Consider the following 16,357-nt stretch of genomic DNA (forward strand, 5'->3'; position numbering starts at 1 on the left):
CCGCGCTGGGCGGCGCTGGGCCGCCGCCAGCCCCACGGCGGGGCGGTAGCGACTCAGGCGCGCCACGGGGCAGCCCCAGGAAGGACCCCTGTCGCCCTCGCGCCGGGTGATGCAACCGGGCCTGCAGCTGGGGCCGCTCCGCGTGCGCCGGCGCCACCAGGGAAGCGCGGGCGCGCGCATGCGCGGGGGCGGGGGCGCTGGGAGGGCGCCTCGCGCCTGCGCCGGCCGCCGGGTAACGGTCGTGGGCTGAGCGGGGTGTGGGGCTGCTGAGGGGAGGCCCTGGGGCGGGGGGTGGCTGAACCACACCGTCAGGGAGCGGTGTGGGTGGTCTGACACACAGCTTGCGGTTACTGCTGCAGGATGAATGTCTGGGGAATTCGCGCGGCTTTTTGCGGAAAGGGGATTGTCTTTTGTCTGTGACAGGCCGGCTGAGCCCGCGGTTACTCTGCTAGTGCTGTGTGTGCTCCTCATGTAAGATACTGCCATTGCTTCGGTAGGGTGATCAGGGTGGGGACCTAGTTTGGTTGAAAGATACACCAAAAAAGGGATCTTCAGCCTGTGTGTATGGTTTATGCGTCAACATTTGTTGATGCATGTCTAACAGCATGGCACTGTAGGTTTATTTGGGGCAGTGAGTGGGTGTGATGCAGAAAGGAAGATGGGGTAAAATTGAAACAAGATATGCTTGTATGTACTGCAAACGAGCATATCTATTTTGATGTCTGATCACCTTATCTGCTTGAGCAGTAAAATGTCACTATACCTATGTTAGTAATCTCTGACAGCCATCAGCCTGATAAGATTTTGGATTTCAACCTTACTACTGTCTTTAAGCTGAGTGCTTAGTGTTAGGGAGACCATATGGCTACAAGACCCTGCCCCAAGATATGAGCAGCTTGAATGTGTTGTACCAAACGGCTGAAAACCCCACCAAATGCGTACTGTTTTCAGAGTTGGGTATGACATAAATGCTTTAAAAATCGAATAAAATCCCTGAACCAGTGATGGGATCTAGCTTAGAGGTTCAACAGAGAGTGAAGGCCAAATTCACAGGCCTTCCGCATGGGAAATTGCATTAACTTCTCCTTCATGGAAACTTCTTAAGGTATAGAAGATGTTGCTACTAATAGGATTTCTTCTATGATCAGAGAAACAGGTTTCCATGTAAGTAACCAGTTATATCAAATATGCGCACATTCATCAACAGTGGCTTTGCCTGCAGGAACACGTGATGGTTCTCAGATTTTGCCTGGCTAACTGCTTGGGTCAAAAAAACGGGTTTGGAGCAGACAACCATGTGATTGAAATGCGATGATGGAAAGCTGTGTGAAACTGGTATGCCTGATTTAACAATGCTTGTAACCTCCCACTTGCAAATACTACCGTTTCCATTCTTCCTTGATACAAGAGTTAGGAGTGAGTGCTGTTGGATATACCTAGAACAAATACATTGCCAGCATTCTTGTTTGGAAGAAATGAATATGAACATGTGGTGAGAAGCCTTGAAGCATGTATAATGGTGTTGCTGATGACAAAATGTATTTTGTCTTGCAACCCAATAATTCCACACATTGGTCTGGAAAGTAAATTTTCATATCTGATCTTTCATCAAGACACATGATGTTTTCAATTTTGTGTAAAACGTTTCATTTCTGGGAAAAACAATAGGTGCTTATGACCAAGATACACAAAATGTAGTGGGGAATATGATGCAATACTTGGTTGTAGTTGCCTCGATGTCCAGGCGTGTGTAGTTACTCTTCTATGAAAATGAACTGAAAATACTAGACTGTGTAGTTACTTAGCCATTTAAATTATGCAATAATGCAGTGCCATGTAAAATTGTGGAAACAGTTTTTGTCACATTTGCAGCAGCCTCTAGAAAGGATTTAATCCTTGCCAAGAACCCTGTCAGGAATCTGAAAAAAATACACAAACTGTTGCTCCTATTTTAACAATGAGATTATGCATTTTACATACTCTGAGATAGTCTTGTTACTTTGATTCACTGTATTTGGAAATGTGTGTAGTATGAAGGAAAACCAGAAAAGTCTCAAGACTGCAAATTGAAGTCTTTTTAAAGTAGTCCTTATTAAAGCCTAATGAAAGTAGGTAAAAACATTTCTAGGAGTTGTCAAGTATATTATAAATATTTGTATAAATTAAAGTTTAAAGTTATTCAAATTACATGGTAAACAGTGTATTAATATAACTCAAAAACCTGTGTGCAGAATTTTATTAATTGCAATAGTCTCATTTAAGCCAGTGGGAACTACTTAGTAACGGACTTTGTACAGATGCCTAAATAAGAGGGATCAGCCCAACTCTCTATGTAAATTAATATTAACTAAGGTAATGTTGGTACTGCTGGTCATTGTCAAGGGCCCAAATTTAACAGTCTCACGTTTTTATTTAGGAGATTAGAATTGAGGCGTTATTATCATTTTAATTTTTCATTAGAGGTAGAGGGTCAAATGTGAAGGAGAAGGGGATGGGGGTGGGTTTTTGTGCTTTTCAGTGTTGAGAATAAGTATTTCAAAGCTGTTGGGCTTGCTTTTTTTTTTTTTGGCTAGGTTTGAGGTCGTCTTCTGTGGCAGTGTGTAGGAGAGACCTGAAGATCGTCTTACGCCTCAGCTTGCCACAAACTGCAAACAGCAACATGACAGTCAGGTAAAACCAAACCAGTGCTGCTTAGCTTTTTCCACCCTCGCTGACCTATGAAGGTCTGAAGAGGGCAGAAGGATGCATGAAGTTTTGGTTGTATCATTTCTGTGTATGAGAAATTTATTTTCTACTCGTTTTAATTTGCTGAAGCACGAGGTGTGAGTGGGTACGTGCTTGGTGCAGCAGAAGACGATGAATAAGGGGGAGAACGTCTTTCCTTTGAGACTTAGGCGGCAGGAACGGTAGCTGTCTTGGCAGGGTCAGTACGTAAAGGTCGGTTTAAGTGCACAAATAACAGGTGGTAAAACAGAGACTGGGGAGATGAGGCAAATTTACCGCACAAGTAAGCGGATTAGGTGGAATAGTGCGAAGGTTGCTGAGCAGAGAGAGGTCGGGCCACTGGGCTGAAGGAGTGAAGGGGAGCAGGGCGACTGTAGTATGGAATCGGTAGGCGGTGAGGGAGCAGCAGGAGGGCAGGGGAACAGAGTGGGAATAGCAGCGGGAAGTCTTCTGTGAAGCAGCGCAGGGAATAGCTGGTTGGTTGTGTGCAGCTGTGGAAGGTGGGAAAGACATTCAGCCCAGGGATGGCCGCTGTAGAGGAGGTACCCTCTTGTTTTATAAATCAAGAGTGGGGTGGGGGTGGTACTGAGAGACTGAAAATAGGCGGTGAAGGGGATGAGAACCGCAATGAACAGGGAGAGGATGGCAGCGGGTGACATAGAAGGTGAGGGGGAAGTACGTGGCAGGTAGCGAGTGGTGTGGGGGTGGCACCGGCAAACCGAAGGTCCGTGTAGTTTAGTTCCCCTCTTATAGTAAAGTCGGAGTTCGCCAGGCAACGGCAAGATGGAGAAAGCATGGAGATTATGTTTGTGCTGAGGCAAAGCCCTCTTCATCCCACGCTGGGCTGCAGCTCCCCGCACGCTGCGTGCGGGTTGTGGCTGGGGGGTCGCTGGGCCGAGCGGCCCTGACCCGCCGGGCTCCGGTGACCCGGTTCCCACGCCGGCTGGCAAGGCTGCCGGTGGCGGGAGGGGAGCTGGGATCCACCCGCAGCGCCGGCGGCCGGCCAGGTGCCGGGGGAGGCGTTCGGCAGCCTCCTGGCAGGGCTCGCTCTTGCCCGGGGTGGGCGCAGCGCTACACCGCCCCGCGGGGCCGCCGCCTGAGAAAACCCGGAGCTGCGAAGGCGCCGAGGGAAGGAGCCGCGCCGTGCAGCGGGACGCGGCGGCCAACGCCACGGCCCCAAGCCGCCAGAAGCGGACGGCCGGTGGACGAGCGTCCCCGCCACCCAGGCGTCGATGCGGGGGGCCGGTGCCGCTCTCCCCAGCCCCGGCCATGCGCGGCCCCCGCTAGACTCCGGTAAGGAGCTCCTCTCCTAGCGGCGGTGCGGGCCGGCGGCGGCGGGGCCGGCCCGGCGCCTGGCTGGCACGGCAAGGGGCAGGGCGGTGCCGGTGGGACAGGGCACGGCGCCGGGCCGGGCCGGGGCGGGAGCGCGGCGGTGGCGATTTGCCGCCCCGGGCAGCCCCCTCCGCTGGGCCCGCAGGTGGCGGCGGAAGTGACGGCCGGCGCGGGGTGCCTGTCGCGGGGAAAGATGGCGCCTGCGGCCGTGCTAGGCAGCGCGGAAGGTAAACAAGTGTGAGCGGCGGGGGGCGGGCGGGAGTGGTAGGGACCCCGGGGCGAGGCCAGGCCAGGCAGGGCCAGCAGCGCCGGTGCCCGGGCGGCGCGGCACAGCACGGCGGGGGGCGGCTCCCCACCTCCCCCTGAGCACGGACCGCGGGGAGGAGGGAGCCCAGGATCCCCCCTTCTTCCTCCGCCTCCTCCCGGCTTTGCCTCAGCCATTGCCCCTCTCTTCAGCCCCCCGGCGCCTCCCTCCGCCGCCGCCCCCGGCTTTATGTTACACGGGGGCCCCCCTCTCCGCCGGTCCAGCGGGAGGAGCCGCGTCTCCAGCGCCGCCGCTGCCGAGAGGTAGGTGAAGCCGCCGCCGGAGTCCCCCGGGCTCTCCCGCCGCTGCCTGTCCTACCGAGGGCGGCCCGGGCCCCCTCCTGGTCTCCGGGGACCCTCCTCCCCCGGCCGCGGCAGTGGGGGTGCGGCGGGCCGGGTGCCCGCGGGCGCCGGGGTGTGGGGGGGCGGTGGCGGCGGGAGGCAGGCGGCGGCGGGGCAGCGGGCAGGGCGGGGGGCGCGGGGCGGCCGCAGCCCCGAGCCGGACGCCGCGAGCTCCTGCGACGGCGCGTCCGTGAGTCCCAGAGCCCGCCGGCCCCGCTCGTCGGGGAGCTCGGCCTGGGAGCTTTCGCTCCCAGCGCTGCGGTGCTCAACGTGTCAAGCAGACCGTCTGAAGTCGGGCATCTGAGTTTCTACCCCCGAAAATGGCCATTTCGCGCTCAGCGACGTTGGGGGAGAAAAAAGTATTTGTGAGCTGAACGAGCAGACTGCCGCCCAGGATTGGTACTGGAGCTTTGACCTCGTTGGTAAACACTTAAATGTCACTTAAAAATTTAAAGTTTTCATTTTATTGTTGTTTGGGTGTCGGGTTTTTTTGGATTTTTTTTTTTTTGCCCCCTCCTTTAGAAGAAGAATAGGGGAACCATAAAGCTGGTACTGGATAAAAGGGGCAGAACTACTGAAGTCTGGCTTCCTGTTGACTTCTTTGTTGTGTATACTCGTCCCTAAGATAGTAACCCACCTCTTTCACCATCATTGCCCCAGTTCACACTCAGATCCCCTCAGCATACCACCATGTGCCAACATCCTTTCTGTCTTTTTCCTTCCAACACCTAGCCAACGCTTTTAATTTCTACCACATGTCCTATAAACTCTCCCACTGTCACTCATCTCCTTTCACTTTCCTTAATTATACCCTATGGCTGGTTTGGATCTACACATGTGTTGATTTGCCTTTCAGCAAGCAAAGCAGAACAGATAACTGTTGAGCTCACACTGGAGACACCAGATCTTTTTAATTTATCTTGCTGCCAATTTGGGGGAAATTGAGATTTCTGTCTTTCTGACAAATGAGGTTGACATTTGGCAATGAGGTCAAAAGCTGTGTGTCTTGAACAAAAGGCACAATCTCATTGATCTCGTTTTTCAGAAGATGCTAAAAGTATTGACTAAATTAGCAATAAATATACAGATAATAACAAAAAGACAGTTGTAAGGGGTAGATCAGCTATCTTAATTTAGATTGAAATTATTTTTACCAATATAGTTTAAATAACACTTGTAGCTCATTACCTTTTAATTATGCTAAAAATTTATGTGATGAGAGTCCAAAAAAGTAGGATTAGGTTTTTCCTACTAAGAAATACTTCACTTGCTACTTTTCTGTATAAAATACACCATGATTTTCTTGATAAATTTTTTCACAATGAAAAAATCACTCTTTGTTAATTTTTTTTACATTTGGAAAACTTAATCATCATTATAGAAGGCTCAAATATATACATATGGAATATTGGGACTTGAGGTAGAGCAGTCCTGTCCACTTTGAAAGCTGTGACAAATCTGTAGTTTTCAACAGTACTATCATTTAACTCTTAGGTATTAGTAATAAAAGTTTTTCCAGTTAAAAACAATTCTCATTCTTACGGATATATTAAAAATATTTTATACTTGGCACCTGTTCTGGTATCAGTAAATGTAATTGGAAGAGCATTGAGCTGAGCTGGCTCTACGTTCGGGAACATGTTTTTCTGTGCAGGTGTAGTGATGCAGTGATCTTTTAGCCAAATGGTTTGAAATATCTGAATGTCTGTGAAGTGCAGTCGCATCATTTGCATAATGGCCTAATACAATGAGAAGCTAATGTATATCTCATTGATGATAATTCATGAGACAGAAGCTGAGTTTAGATGCAGTTAGGTGAAGTTAAACTGGTCAAGTAACTGCAGCTGTTGACTATGTTTGGCAGTCTTAAAATGCTTGTCAAGCATGTACTTTCATCAGAATCCTTTTGATAGTCATCCTAAAGCTTGATTTAAGGGCTGAGCTGGGGAGCATATTTTATTTTCTGGTGGCTAGTGTTGTAAAATGGGAAGTTTCTGACATATCATCGATTAGTATTCATCTAAATTGAACATATGTGAAAACTATACTCCTCAACAGTATTTTAAAACAAAATAGTTCTGATCTGAGGCTGAGAGAGTTGGGGTTGTTCAGCTTAGAGAAGAGAAGGCTGTGGGGAGACCTTATAGCGGCCTTCCTGTACTTAAAGGGGGCCTACAGGAAAGATGGAGAGGGACTCTCTATCAGGGAGTGTAGTGATAAGACAAGGGGTGACGGTTTTAAACTGAAAGAGGGTAGATTTACATTAGACATAACTAAGAAATTTGTTACCATGAGGGTGGTGAGACACTGGAACAGATTGTTCAGAGAAGCTGTGGCTGCCCCCTCCCTGTAAGTGTTCAAGGCCAGGGCTTTGAGCAACCTGGTCTAGTGGAAGGTGTCTCTGCCCATGGCATGGGGGGTTGGAACTAGATGATCTTTACAGTCCGTTCCAACCCAAACATGATTCTATGATTTTGTGTGTGTGTGTGTGCTTATAATATTTGGATCCTTCTGTGCAGAAAGACAAATTGGGTTATAGTATAAGTTTTTAGGAACAGAGAGCAATATGAGCTGAGAAACCTATTCATTATGAATACACGCATATGAGAGCACCAACACATCTGCTTGAGTTAGAGGTTTCTCAAACAGAAAACGGAACAAAACACTCTCTCCTAGTACTGTACTCTATGAAGATGGCTAAAGACTACTTACTCAGCAGGGTTCTAGCATACTTAGAGTGGTGTATAACCATACTGAGCCGAGACACAGTCCATACTGAGTTTCAGTGTGTTTGGGGGTAACTAGTTCTAATAATGCTTCTAGCGTATCCATAACTACCTCAGAGACTACTGATATGTTATTAAAGTGCCACTGTTGTTACGGACTGATGCAGATCACTCAAGAGATAGCAACATGGGTAGAGATTGTAAAAGGAGCTGTCACGGTTGGATGCGTGCCCCTAAGAAATTCTTCATGCATTGTGGGCAGTTTTCAGGAGTACCCAGGTCTTAATGTCTAGAGTTCTGGCAGTCTGGTTCCTCTGACTGGCAGCAATCGGTGAGCTCATAACTCCTCGCTCCTAAAGTAATCCAGTGGTTTTAGAATTCTCTGCGTGGATTGGGTGAAGTCTTCAGTGTGAACCTATGGATGTATTTAAGATAAATTGTTTCCCAAATTTCACATATTAATCATAAAGGATTTTGGATAAAACACATACAAACTTGGATGTGTTTCTTCGTTTCCTACATTTGCAATTGTAGCAATGGAGTTTCAATATCCACTGGTTATTGATCTATCTCAGTTTTGTGTCATTCTTTCTGTTGCTGTTAGGGGGGAATTATGATGAAAAATGGTGGTTCGGACAAGGTTTAATGGTTTTAGCGTCAAACCATGTAAACAAAGATTTAATTTGGGGATAAATTATTTATAGTGTGTAAACATGTATTTATACACTCATTGCAGTACACTACATACAAAGGCCCATTTTTTAGTGATGAATATGTGCAGTTGTGAATGTTTTGCTTGTGTGTGCAAGTGCCTGTGTGTATTGTATTTTCCGTACTTGTGTATAACATTTGACTATGGAGAAACATCCTATTTCTGCAGGAAAGTGTTTTTTTTAACAAAATTGGGGTCAAAGAATTCTGCTCAAAGCCGTCTTTGCTATGCATCTCACTAAATAAAGCATATGTAATGGCTTTAAAATTTGCATTTAAATGCATGCATTTGATGGATGAAAGGAAATGGATAGATGGAACAGATTATTGGATTTTAGGCTCTATTTTAGTACTTTGTGTAACCAAAGTATAGTTCCGTATGTCTGGTGAAAAATCTTTTTGTGTAACTCGTAGATGCAGTGTTCTATTACATGAAAATGTGTTGTTCAGCTGTGTTCACGCAGGTGCTTTCTCAGAATTTCGGTGAGGTAGGTAGAATGCACAAGTACTTCATCATCTGTGAACAAAGGAGCCTGCTAGTTCTGTCTCAGCATCTCAGATGAGTTATTAAGGAACAGCAGTAAAGGAAAGCAGAAATCTGCCTTTCAGTTGGTATTGTCAGTACTTTCCTGGAACAATACATTTCTGTCCCTCAAAAGTGCATATAAGCTTACATATTACATAAACACACTTATTTAAAGGGCATTTTTTCAGGACGTACTGCTTTTGGATAGATTTTTAAATCAAGCAGGGCATGAGTGAAAAGCGGGTATTCCATAACTTCCTTCTCAATAGCTTGTGCATTTAGACTCCATTTCTTCTGCTTGTGACTAAGAGCCTCAGACACCCTGAGGAAAGAAGGTTCTCCTTGTTTAGCAAGAAAAAGCAGTCTGGAACAGGGTTTTCAGACTTTTATTACAGCTGCAGAATAAAGATGAGAAATCAGTGTTCCGAGTAAGTGCTTTTACAGTCACAGCAGAGTAGACTTTCTAATGCATTATGTGCTAAAAGAGAAAGAAATGTCAGGAAAAGCTAATAAGGTTAAGCGTATTTCTCTTTTGGCTTTTCAGCACAGAATCTTACTTCCTGTGCTGCCTTATACCGATCAGCTCTAGTATGTGCAGAACAATGCAGAATGTCAAGTTAGATTTTTTTTTTTTTTGCCTTTATTGTTTATGCATTGGAATTTTTTGTTCCAATTTTCTTATAGACAACTGTAGGCTGCATGTCTTCCTTAGGATTAAGTGTGCTATTGTGATTTGAAGAAAATCTAACTCTGGATTTTGCATTTTTATTGAAAAATTTGAAAAAAAATCATTATGTTATTGTCCTCTGGGAAATAAGCTGCAGCATTTGAATAGTGCATAGAATTACATCTAAGATTGCAAATGTGTGTGTGGGAGGAATGGCATAGCTATGCTTTAGAAAAATGACTTCACTGGAGAGTATTTTGTATTGCTTTTTTAATATTTGAACTACCACATTGCTGTTAGCTAATATCCTCGGTCAAAAGCAATAGAAATGAAGATTTTTACCAGTTGATCATAATATGCGTTTAACTATCTAGTTTCCTAGTTTCTGTGCTATTTTAATCCCCTTGTGTATTTGCACTGGCCAATACATTTTTGTGTTGTAAAGAAAAATGTCTGCTGATACTGTGTATGGCTTTATGCCAAAAAAAGGGTATTTACTCATTTAATGCAGAAAGACAAGTAGTCTTTCGCTTTTCACTCATAGAATTCTGAAGCTTCTTTAGATTGTGTTATGGAGAAGCCTTACTGGTTTTGTCTCTACTTAAATAATCCATTAAATATGCTGCCTGATGTTTGGGAAGAAAAATATTTTGAGATTTAATTTTTAGTAAGTCTACAGTTTTCATATAAGCAGGGATGTGAAAAGAAGGATTAAGTGACTTAAACCCCCACATTTTTAAAACATTCTGAAATAATAATTTCAGAGTGTTGACCATTTTGTTACTGTTGTAGAGTTTTGTGTCTGACTTCTGGGTTTAATATATTTTTATATAAGAGACAGTTTTAGGGACATGTGAAAATTGGAATACTAGAAGGTGTTCCCTAAATGCAGGGGTTTTTTAATGTTTTTTGGTGATTCCTACCACCTTATTTTTTGACAGATTTAAAATTTGAAATGTAGTAAGTAGCTTATATCTGATTTTTTTTTTTTTGCATGTGTCTTATTTCTGTTTAATCAGAATCAAAGAGAAGATGGCTAAAAAAATAAATCGGTGCAACCTCTGTGTAAAAGCAACATGATCAGTCTAGTTGAGGTTGGAAGGGACCTCTGGAGGTCATTTGATCCACCACCCCCCCAAACCCACCCTCCCGCTCAGCAGGGCCACCTAAAGCCGACTGCCCGGGACACACTCTGATGCTGGCTTTTGGGTTTTGTGTATTTTCTATTTTTTTTGATCCCTGTAAGGAACACTGGAGGTGCTCCTCTGGCTTTGGTGCATTTACCCTCTACCATTTGTCTCTGCTTACCTTCACTTGCCAACTTTTTCTTTTTGCTTCTTTGAGGGTGGTGAAAGAGGTCTTTTAAAGCCTTCCTATGTAGAAGTTAACTTCTCTCCTTTTGTTTGCAGAGTGCCTATAATGTAATTATCTTTCTCATGTTAAGGGGAAAGAGCCTAGTATGTGTTTGGAGCTTACTGGTATGGTTCTTCTATGTTGTTCACGTACGTAGTAATGTATGTACTGTTTTGAAGAAATCCCTTCCATGAGATTGCCACCTGCATGAGTCTGTGTGATGGGAAACCCCATTATTTTCAAATTAATATATGTTGCTTCCATCACCTGGGGAGTGTTGCTTCATTTCTGACTTTTTTTTTTCAAATATATTGTCGTATTATTCTGTTCAGGTGTCACAGCTGCAAATTCCAACTGTCCTGCCTTTTCCATTGATCTTGGAATTGAAGCTGAGGTCTATGTCTTAGTTGGTCTCCTAAAGAAATGTAACTTAGAGTTGTACTGAGAATCTTAGTAACCTCTGGCCAATTTCAAACAAGACTGGGGACAGTTGTTTCAAGTTGCTGTGTAGTTTATGAAAACAGGTGGCCCATTTAAAGGCAAGTGACCATTAAATCTCTTAAACAGGAAAGACTGAAGTATGAGCTCAACTATTACTAAACATTAGAGAACTGGGGGCAGGGGGGGATGAGATGTTACAAGTTCTGTAGCAAAAGGAAAAAAAAAAAAGCTAATATTAATGTTTACCTTTTATTTGATATCAGCAATCCCGTTAGAAAGCAAAATCCTGAGAAGTCAGGCTTTATGCTTCCTCTTCAGTTTGTCACTTCTTTTTGAGGTGCTACAAGTTAGTAAAGTAATTCTTTCCTTGTCTGCTTTTATGCAAGGATTATCAACAGCTAGGAAAAATATTTGATGGTAATATTTCTTCCTGGTAGGCATGTGCTGTGTTCAGGAATAAGGAACTCACCATACAAAGCTCCAGAGCAGTTTGCATTTTCTCTCTGTCTTCAGTGACATTGAGGGGAGCGTGGTATCATGGATACTGGCGAGCAAGTGATTAGATTGTCAGCTTTGTTCTCTTGCTGCTGCTCTTACTTTCAGGAATTTGAATTTTGTCATAAGGCCTTAATTTTCATGAACGCTCCTGGCACTAACTCTATTGTGCACAGAACCTGTCAGCAGGCTTCAACAGTGTGGGAGCGGTGCTAATTCCATGAGGTGTGGCTACAAACACCCACTCACCATTTTAGTTTTGCATAGACAAAGAGTATCTCCAGTTTTGTTTTCCAGGATGTGTGCTGATGAATTACGGAGAGGAGATGATTATCTGTTGATGGAGTCTAATAAAATACATTCCAGTTAAAATGGCAGCAGTCAGGATGTGGTGCTTGAGGAAGTAGGAGTAACATGTTAACTGCTCACTGAAGTTGTGAAACCTGGGCCAACCTAGAGCCACTTACGGGTCGGTCTACTGCTGTAAAGTTCTATAACCTTGAAAATAAGCAGGTTTTTTAATGTATTGATGTTGGTGTTATTTAGCTTTTCATGTAGGTTACCAGTACCAAAACATTATTAACTTTAATTGTTATAGGAAATTCAGAGTTAAATGCACAAATAACTGAGTGAATGTTGCAGTGTAATTTAAAGTAGGATAAAGTGAAACAAAAATGGCTGAACCAATTCTAGTAGCTGACTAATGCCTAAATACTCTTCTTCCCTGTTCCTGTGTAATGTCCTGTCCTCTGCATCAGGTTGGTTCTTGTGACATACCCCCTGCAGTGTCAAGTCAGAAGACATCTCCCTGATAAGCAGAAAGCTGTCTGGTTTTATGTGTGCTGGGGGTGGGTGGTCTGTGTGTTGTTGTTGTTGTGTCCCCCCCCTTCAGTTTTCTGCCAGGTTTATGACTTGGCTTTCTAGAGCAGTCCAGTGAGCCCCAGAAATGACTCAAAGTAGGCAGCAGGAGCTCAGAGCCCAGAATGACAGAGAAGGAAAATGGCGTGTGCCAGTTGCCCTTTGACTAGTGATAAAATGTTAGATTAGTTCAGGCTGCCTCCTGCAATTTCACCTTACTTAAACCCAAGGAAGTTGAGCAAGATTTTGAGAAACTCCTGGATTTTGAATAGGTTTTGATATAGACTCTTATTGAATATTTATCTTCCTTAACTTTAACAGGGTAGGATCCTGCTAGTCTAATTTCTTTTTGGCTTATTTACAGTTTGACTATAGCTTCCATGTAAGTAACACTATGCATCTGCAAATGTTTAAATGCTTAGTAAGCAATTAAGCTTTGCTAAAGACAGTATACAGAATATTATTTATTGTGACCTAATCTTGTCAGTGCTTCCTGTTGCCTTAGTATATTGCACTTTATAAATCTCATCACCTAATTAATCTTTATAGTAAGAAACGAGGGGAAAAAAGGGCCTATGTTGTTACAGGAGAAGTGAGACACACAAACTTAAATAGTATCTCTGAAAATGTTCAGTTTCCTGGAAATAACTTTTAAGTAAATTGACATATTTTTAAAGACAATTTTTTTTAGTTTATACCTTGTACACATATTCTGTCTGAAGTTAAGTAAGTTCGGTTTCCTTTCTGAAACCTTTGATATTCAAGAGTGGGTGTTTTATTGCTCCCCTGACATAAATTTTTTAGAAAGATTGAGGGGTGGGGGAGAGGAAGAAAACCATGACAACCTTTTTAGTATTGCGTATTCACTATCTGACCACTAAGTAGCTTGGAGTGAGGAATCATTTTAGCAGTATTGCATATTATTCTTGTTCATTACGCTTTCTTTTAAAATGAGAATATTTTGGGGGGAGAAATATTTAAAGTTTGTGTTTTAAGTTGTTTCTAAGTTGATTTTTTCAGCTGAAGAGAAAACAAAAAGGGGTGGGTAAAGACTTTAATTAAAAAAATCTTAGTTAGGATTTGTCTGGTCAAGAAGGGCTTGTGATATGTTATTAGAAATAACAGTTTATTTTTATTTTTATTTATTTATTTTTTCTTCCCCCCAGGTGATTCATGGCAGGGGACGTGGAAGGGTTTAGCTCCTCCATCCATGACACCAGTGTCTCTGCTGGATTCAGAGCACTGTATGAGGAGGGATTGCTTCTTGATGTCACACTTGTCATTGAAGACCACCAATTTCAGGCCCATAAAGCCCTGCTTGCCACCCAGAGTGATTACTTCAGGATTATGTTCACAGCTGATATGCGAGAACGAGATCAGGACAAAATCCATTTGAAAGGTCTGACAGCTACAGGCTTCAGTCATGTCCTCCAATTCATGTACTATGGAACTATTGAACTGAGTATGAACACTGTTCATGAAATCCTTCAGGCTGCCATGTATGTCCAGCTTATAGAGGTGGTAAAATTTTGCTGCTCTTTTCTCTTAGCTAAAATCTGCTTAGAAAACTGTGCAGAAATTATGAGACTTCTGGATGATTTTGGTGTAAACATCGAAGGAGTCAGGGAAAAATTGGACTCCTTTCTGCTAGAGAATTTTGTGCCACTCATGTCCAGACCTGACTTCCTTTCATATCTGAGCTTTGAGAAGCTCATGTCTTACTTGGATAATGATCATCTGAGCAGGTTTCCAGAGATAGAGCTGTATGAAGCTGTTCAGGCCTGGCTGCGCCATGATAGAAGACGCTGGAGGCATACGGACACCATCATTCAGAACATCAGGTTTTGTTTGATGACACCATCCAGTGTTTTTGAGAAGGTTGGTGCATTTGAAAAGCAATAGACAGGATTCATCATTTAGCTAGGGCAGCATGCCATTAAATAGGTAAGATTCCCAAACCTATTAGGAGGAGCAAAAAGATAGTATTTATTTTTCTAATAAACCTGTAGAAGACAAACATCTAAAAGTATTGTCATCTGATTATTAGACAATAGTATGTACAGTGGCTGCAGAACAGGTAGGTTTACAGTAAATGTTTTTAAGTGACTTCATATGGAAAGGACATTTTAAAGTAAGGTCACTGGTATCACGTTTTATTTCAGTAGTTCTTACTGTTTTCCACAAGTTGCTTCTTGCTTTTCAGAGATTTTTAGAGCTGCCTACAGTATGTAGGGCATATGTCATGATAATTGTTATCAATATAATCAAAACACAGTGACTGTAGATTTTACATGGTTTAAGTACAGATTTTTTTATTTACAATTGAAAACTAGCATCTGCTGTTAAATCTGCAGCATGTTTTTGTTGTTGTTGTAGTATCTTCAGTGCTTGTGCTGTTACACAGCAGTTGGAAGTAAGCCCTGATCCTGCAGAGTTACACATACATTTCGTTCTACACAAGGCACATAATACAATCAGAAGTTACTGACAGTGTGAAATGTAATGATTTTCTATAAATATCAGAGAAATCGTTGTAACAGGTGTTCTAAAATTCAACTGATCATTGTATGTATTAAGAGGTTAAAAGAGAACTTGCTTTTTCTACTGTTCTGTGAAGAATAGACAAAAATAATGTTTTCTAGTTCTTGACAATCATTGAGTATTTGTCAACAGTAGAGAATTACAAAACTTTGTAAGCAGCTCTCTCACAGGCTAGTAACAGTAAGGGTATTCCGGTTAGGAATTATTTCAGCTGTGCTGTTTTGTTTTAACAATGCTAATTTTGTGTGTAGGATACAACTTTAACTTGTGTATTTTTCACCTCGCAGTGAATTAATAGGATTTAAGACCCTGTGTTTTTGTTGGGCTTCTTACACATTTTCCTTATATTTTTACTTTGGTATCTAGTGAATATACAGATAAGGTTGTATTATTCTTGGTGGTTTTAAGGGATACTGGATCATTTAAGCAGTAATGTTTACACTTGTGTTTTAAATTATAAAAGCTATGAATTACTTCAGAGACTAGTGAGTTTTTATATTTTGGAATTTTTTGGTGTGTGTAAATTGAGGAAGTAATAATACATGAAATAAATCTATGATCCTATATTAGCATATAGATATAAACAAAATAAATACCTAAACATATTTTAGAACAGTAATGTAATGTTTATATTGTGTTAAAACATTTCCAGCTAGTAAGAGCTGAACTCTCCAAGATACTGCATAGTGTCTTGTAACACTTTGTTTTTGGTAACATTAATAATGTTTTTACCTTATTACATATATTTTTACCTTATTACATAATTTAAGGTCTTCAGTAGGAAAACTGGTAGGATTCACAAAGTCTTCTTAAGGTTAGTTTAATAGGGTAAGACTTGTGTGAAAGAGTCTGCTTCAGCTCTTCATGTTTTTGGGATGCGAGTTCAAGCATCAAGCTGTCTTCGGTTAGATTTCCGTAAGCACAAGTGAAAAGTATATGTTGGTCTTCAGCATTATATTTAGGTATAACTTCTGGAGCTTATTTTGGTATCAGTGGTATAAATCCTGCATACAGTGCTTCTCCTGTTTTATCTTGACAGCTACCAAACAGCCAAATAGGTACAGATTAAGGAGAGATGTTGTTTTCAGCATCCCAGTTTATATACCCACATGTAAAAGCTTTATCTGTGAATACCCTTTCCATTAATTGTATGTGGAAGCAGAGAGAAACCAGTGCAGATTCTGGAGTGGGACAACTCAGCAGAGGAAGGCACAGCTAGATAAGTATGTGATTTGTTGCTGTAGCTAGGAATGTATTTGTGTTTTGCCCTGGCTTAGAGAGCACTGAGTAATCCAGCATGACAAGTGACCGAAGACAACTGCAGTTGGAGCTAACATC

General features: G+C 42.8%; 1 protein-coding gene across 20 annotated transcripts in view; it reads left to right on the forward strand.

The window, feature by feature from the left end:
* Nucleotides 1-179: 179 nt before the first annotated feature.
* Nucleotides 180-16,357, forward strand: part of KLHL15 (kelch like family member 15) — a 29,855-nt gene continuing 13,677 nt past the window's right edge. The window contains exons 1-6 of one of the 20 annotated variants that reach the window (XM_074858605.1): nt 3,491-4,017; nt 4,513-4,623; nt 11,017-11,078; nt 11,563-12,089; nt 12,379-12,468; nt 13,645-14,356. In XM_074858605.1, coding sequence (XP_074714706.1) covers nt 13,652-14,356 — 705 coding nt within the window. In that variant the 5' untranslated portion in view covers nt 3,491-4,017; nt 4,513-4,623; nt 11,017-11,078; ... (1 more) ...; nt 12,379-12,468; nt 13,645-13,651. The other 19 variants (XM_074858600.1, XM_074858602.1, XM_074858601.1 and 16 more) reach the window with 19 other exon arrangements.

The sequence above is a fragment of the Strix uralensis genome, chromosome 2, assembly GCF_047716275.1.
Source record: "Strix uralensis isolate ZFMK-TIS-50842 chromosome 2, bStrUra1, whole genome shotgun sequence".
In the NCBI taxonomy this organism is placed as follows: Eukaryota; Metazoa; Chordata; class Aves; order Strigiformes; family Strigidae; genus Strix; species Strix uralensis.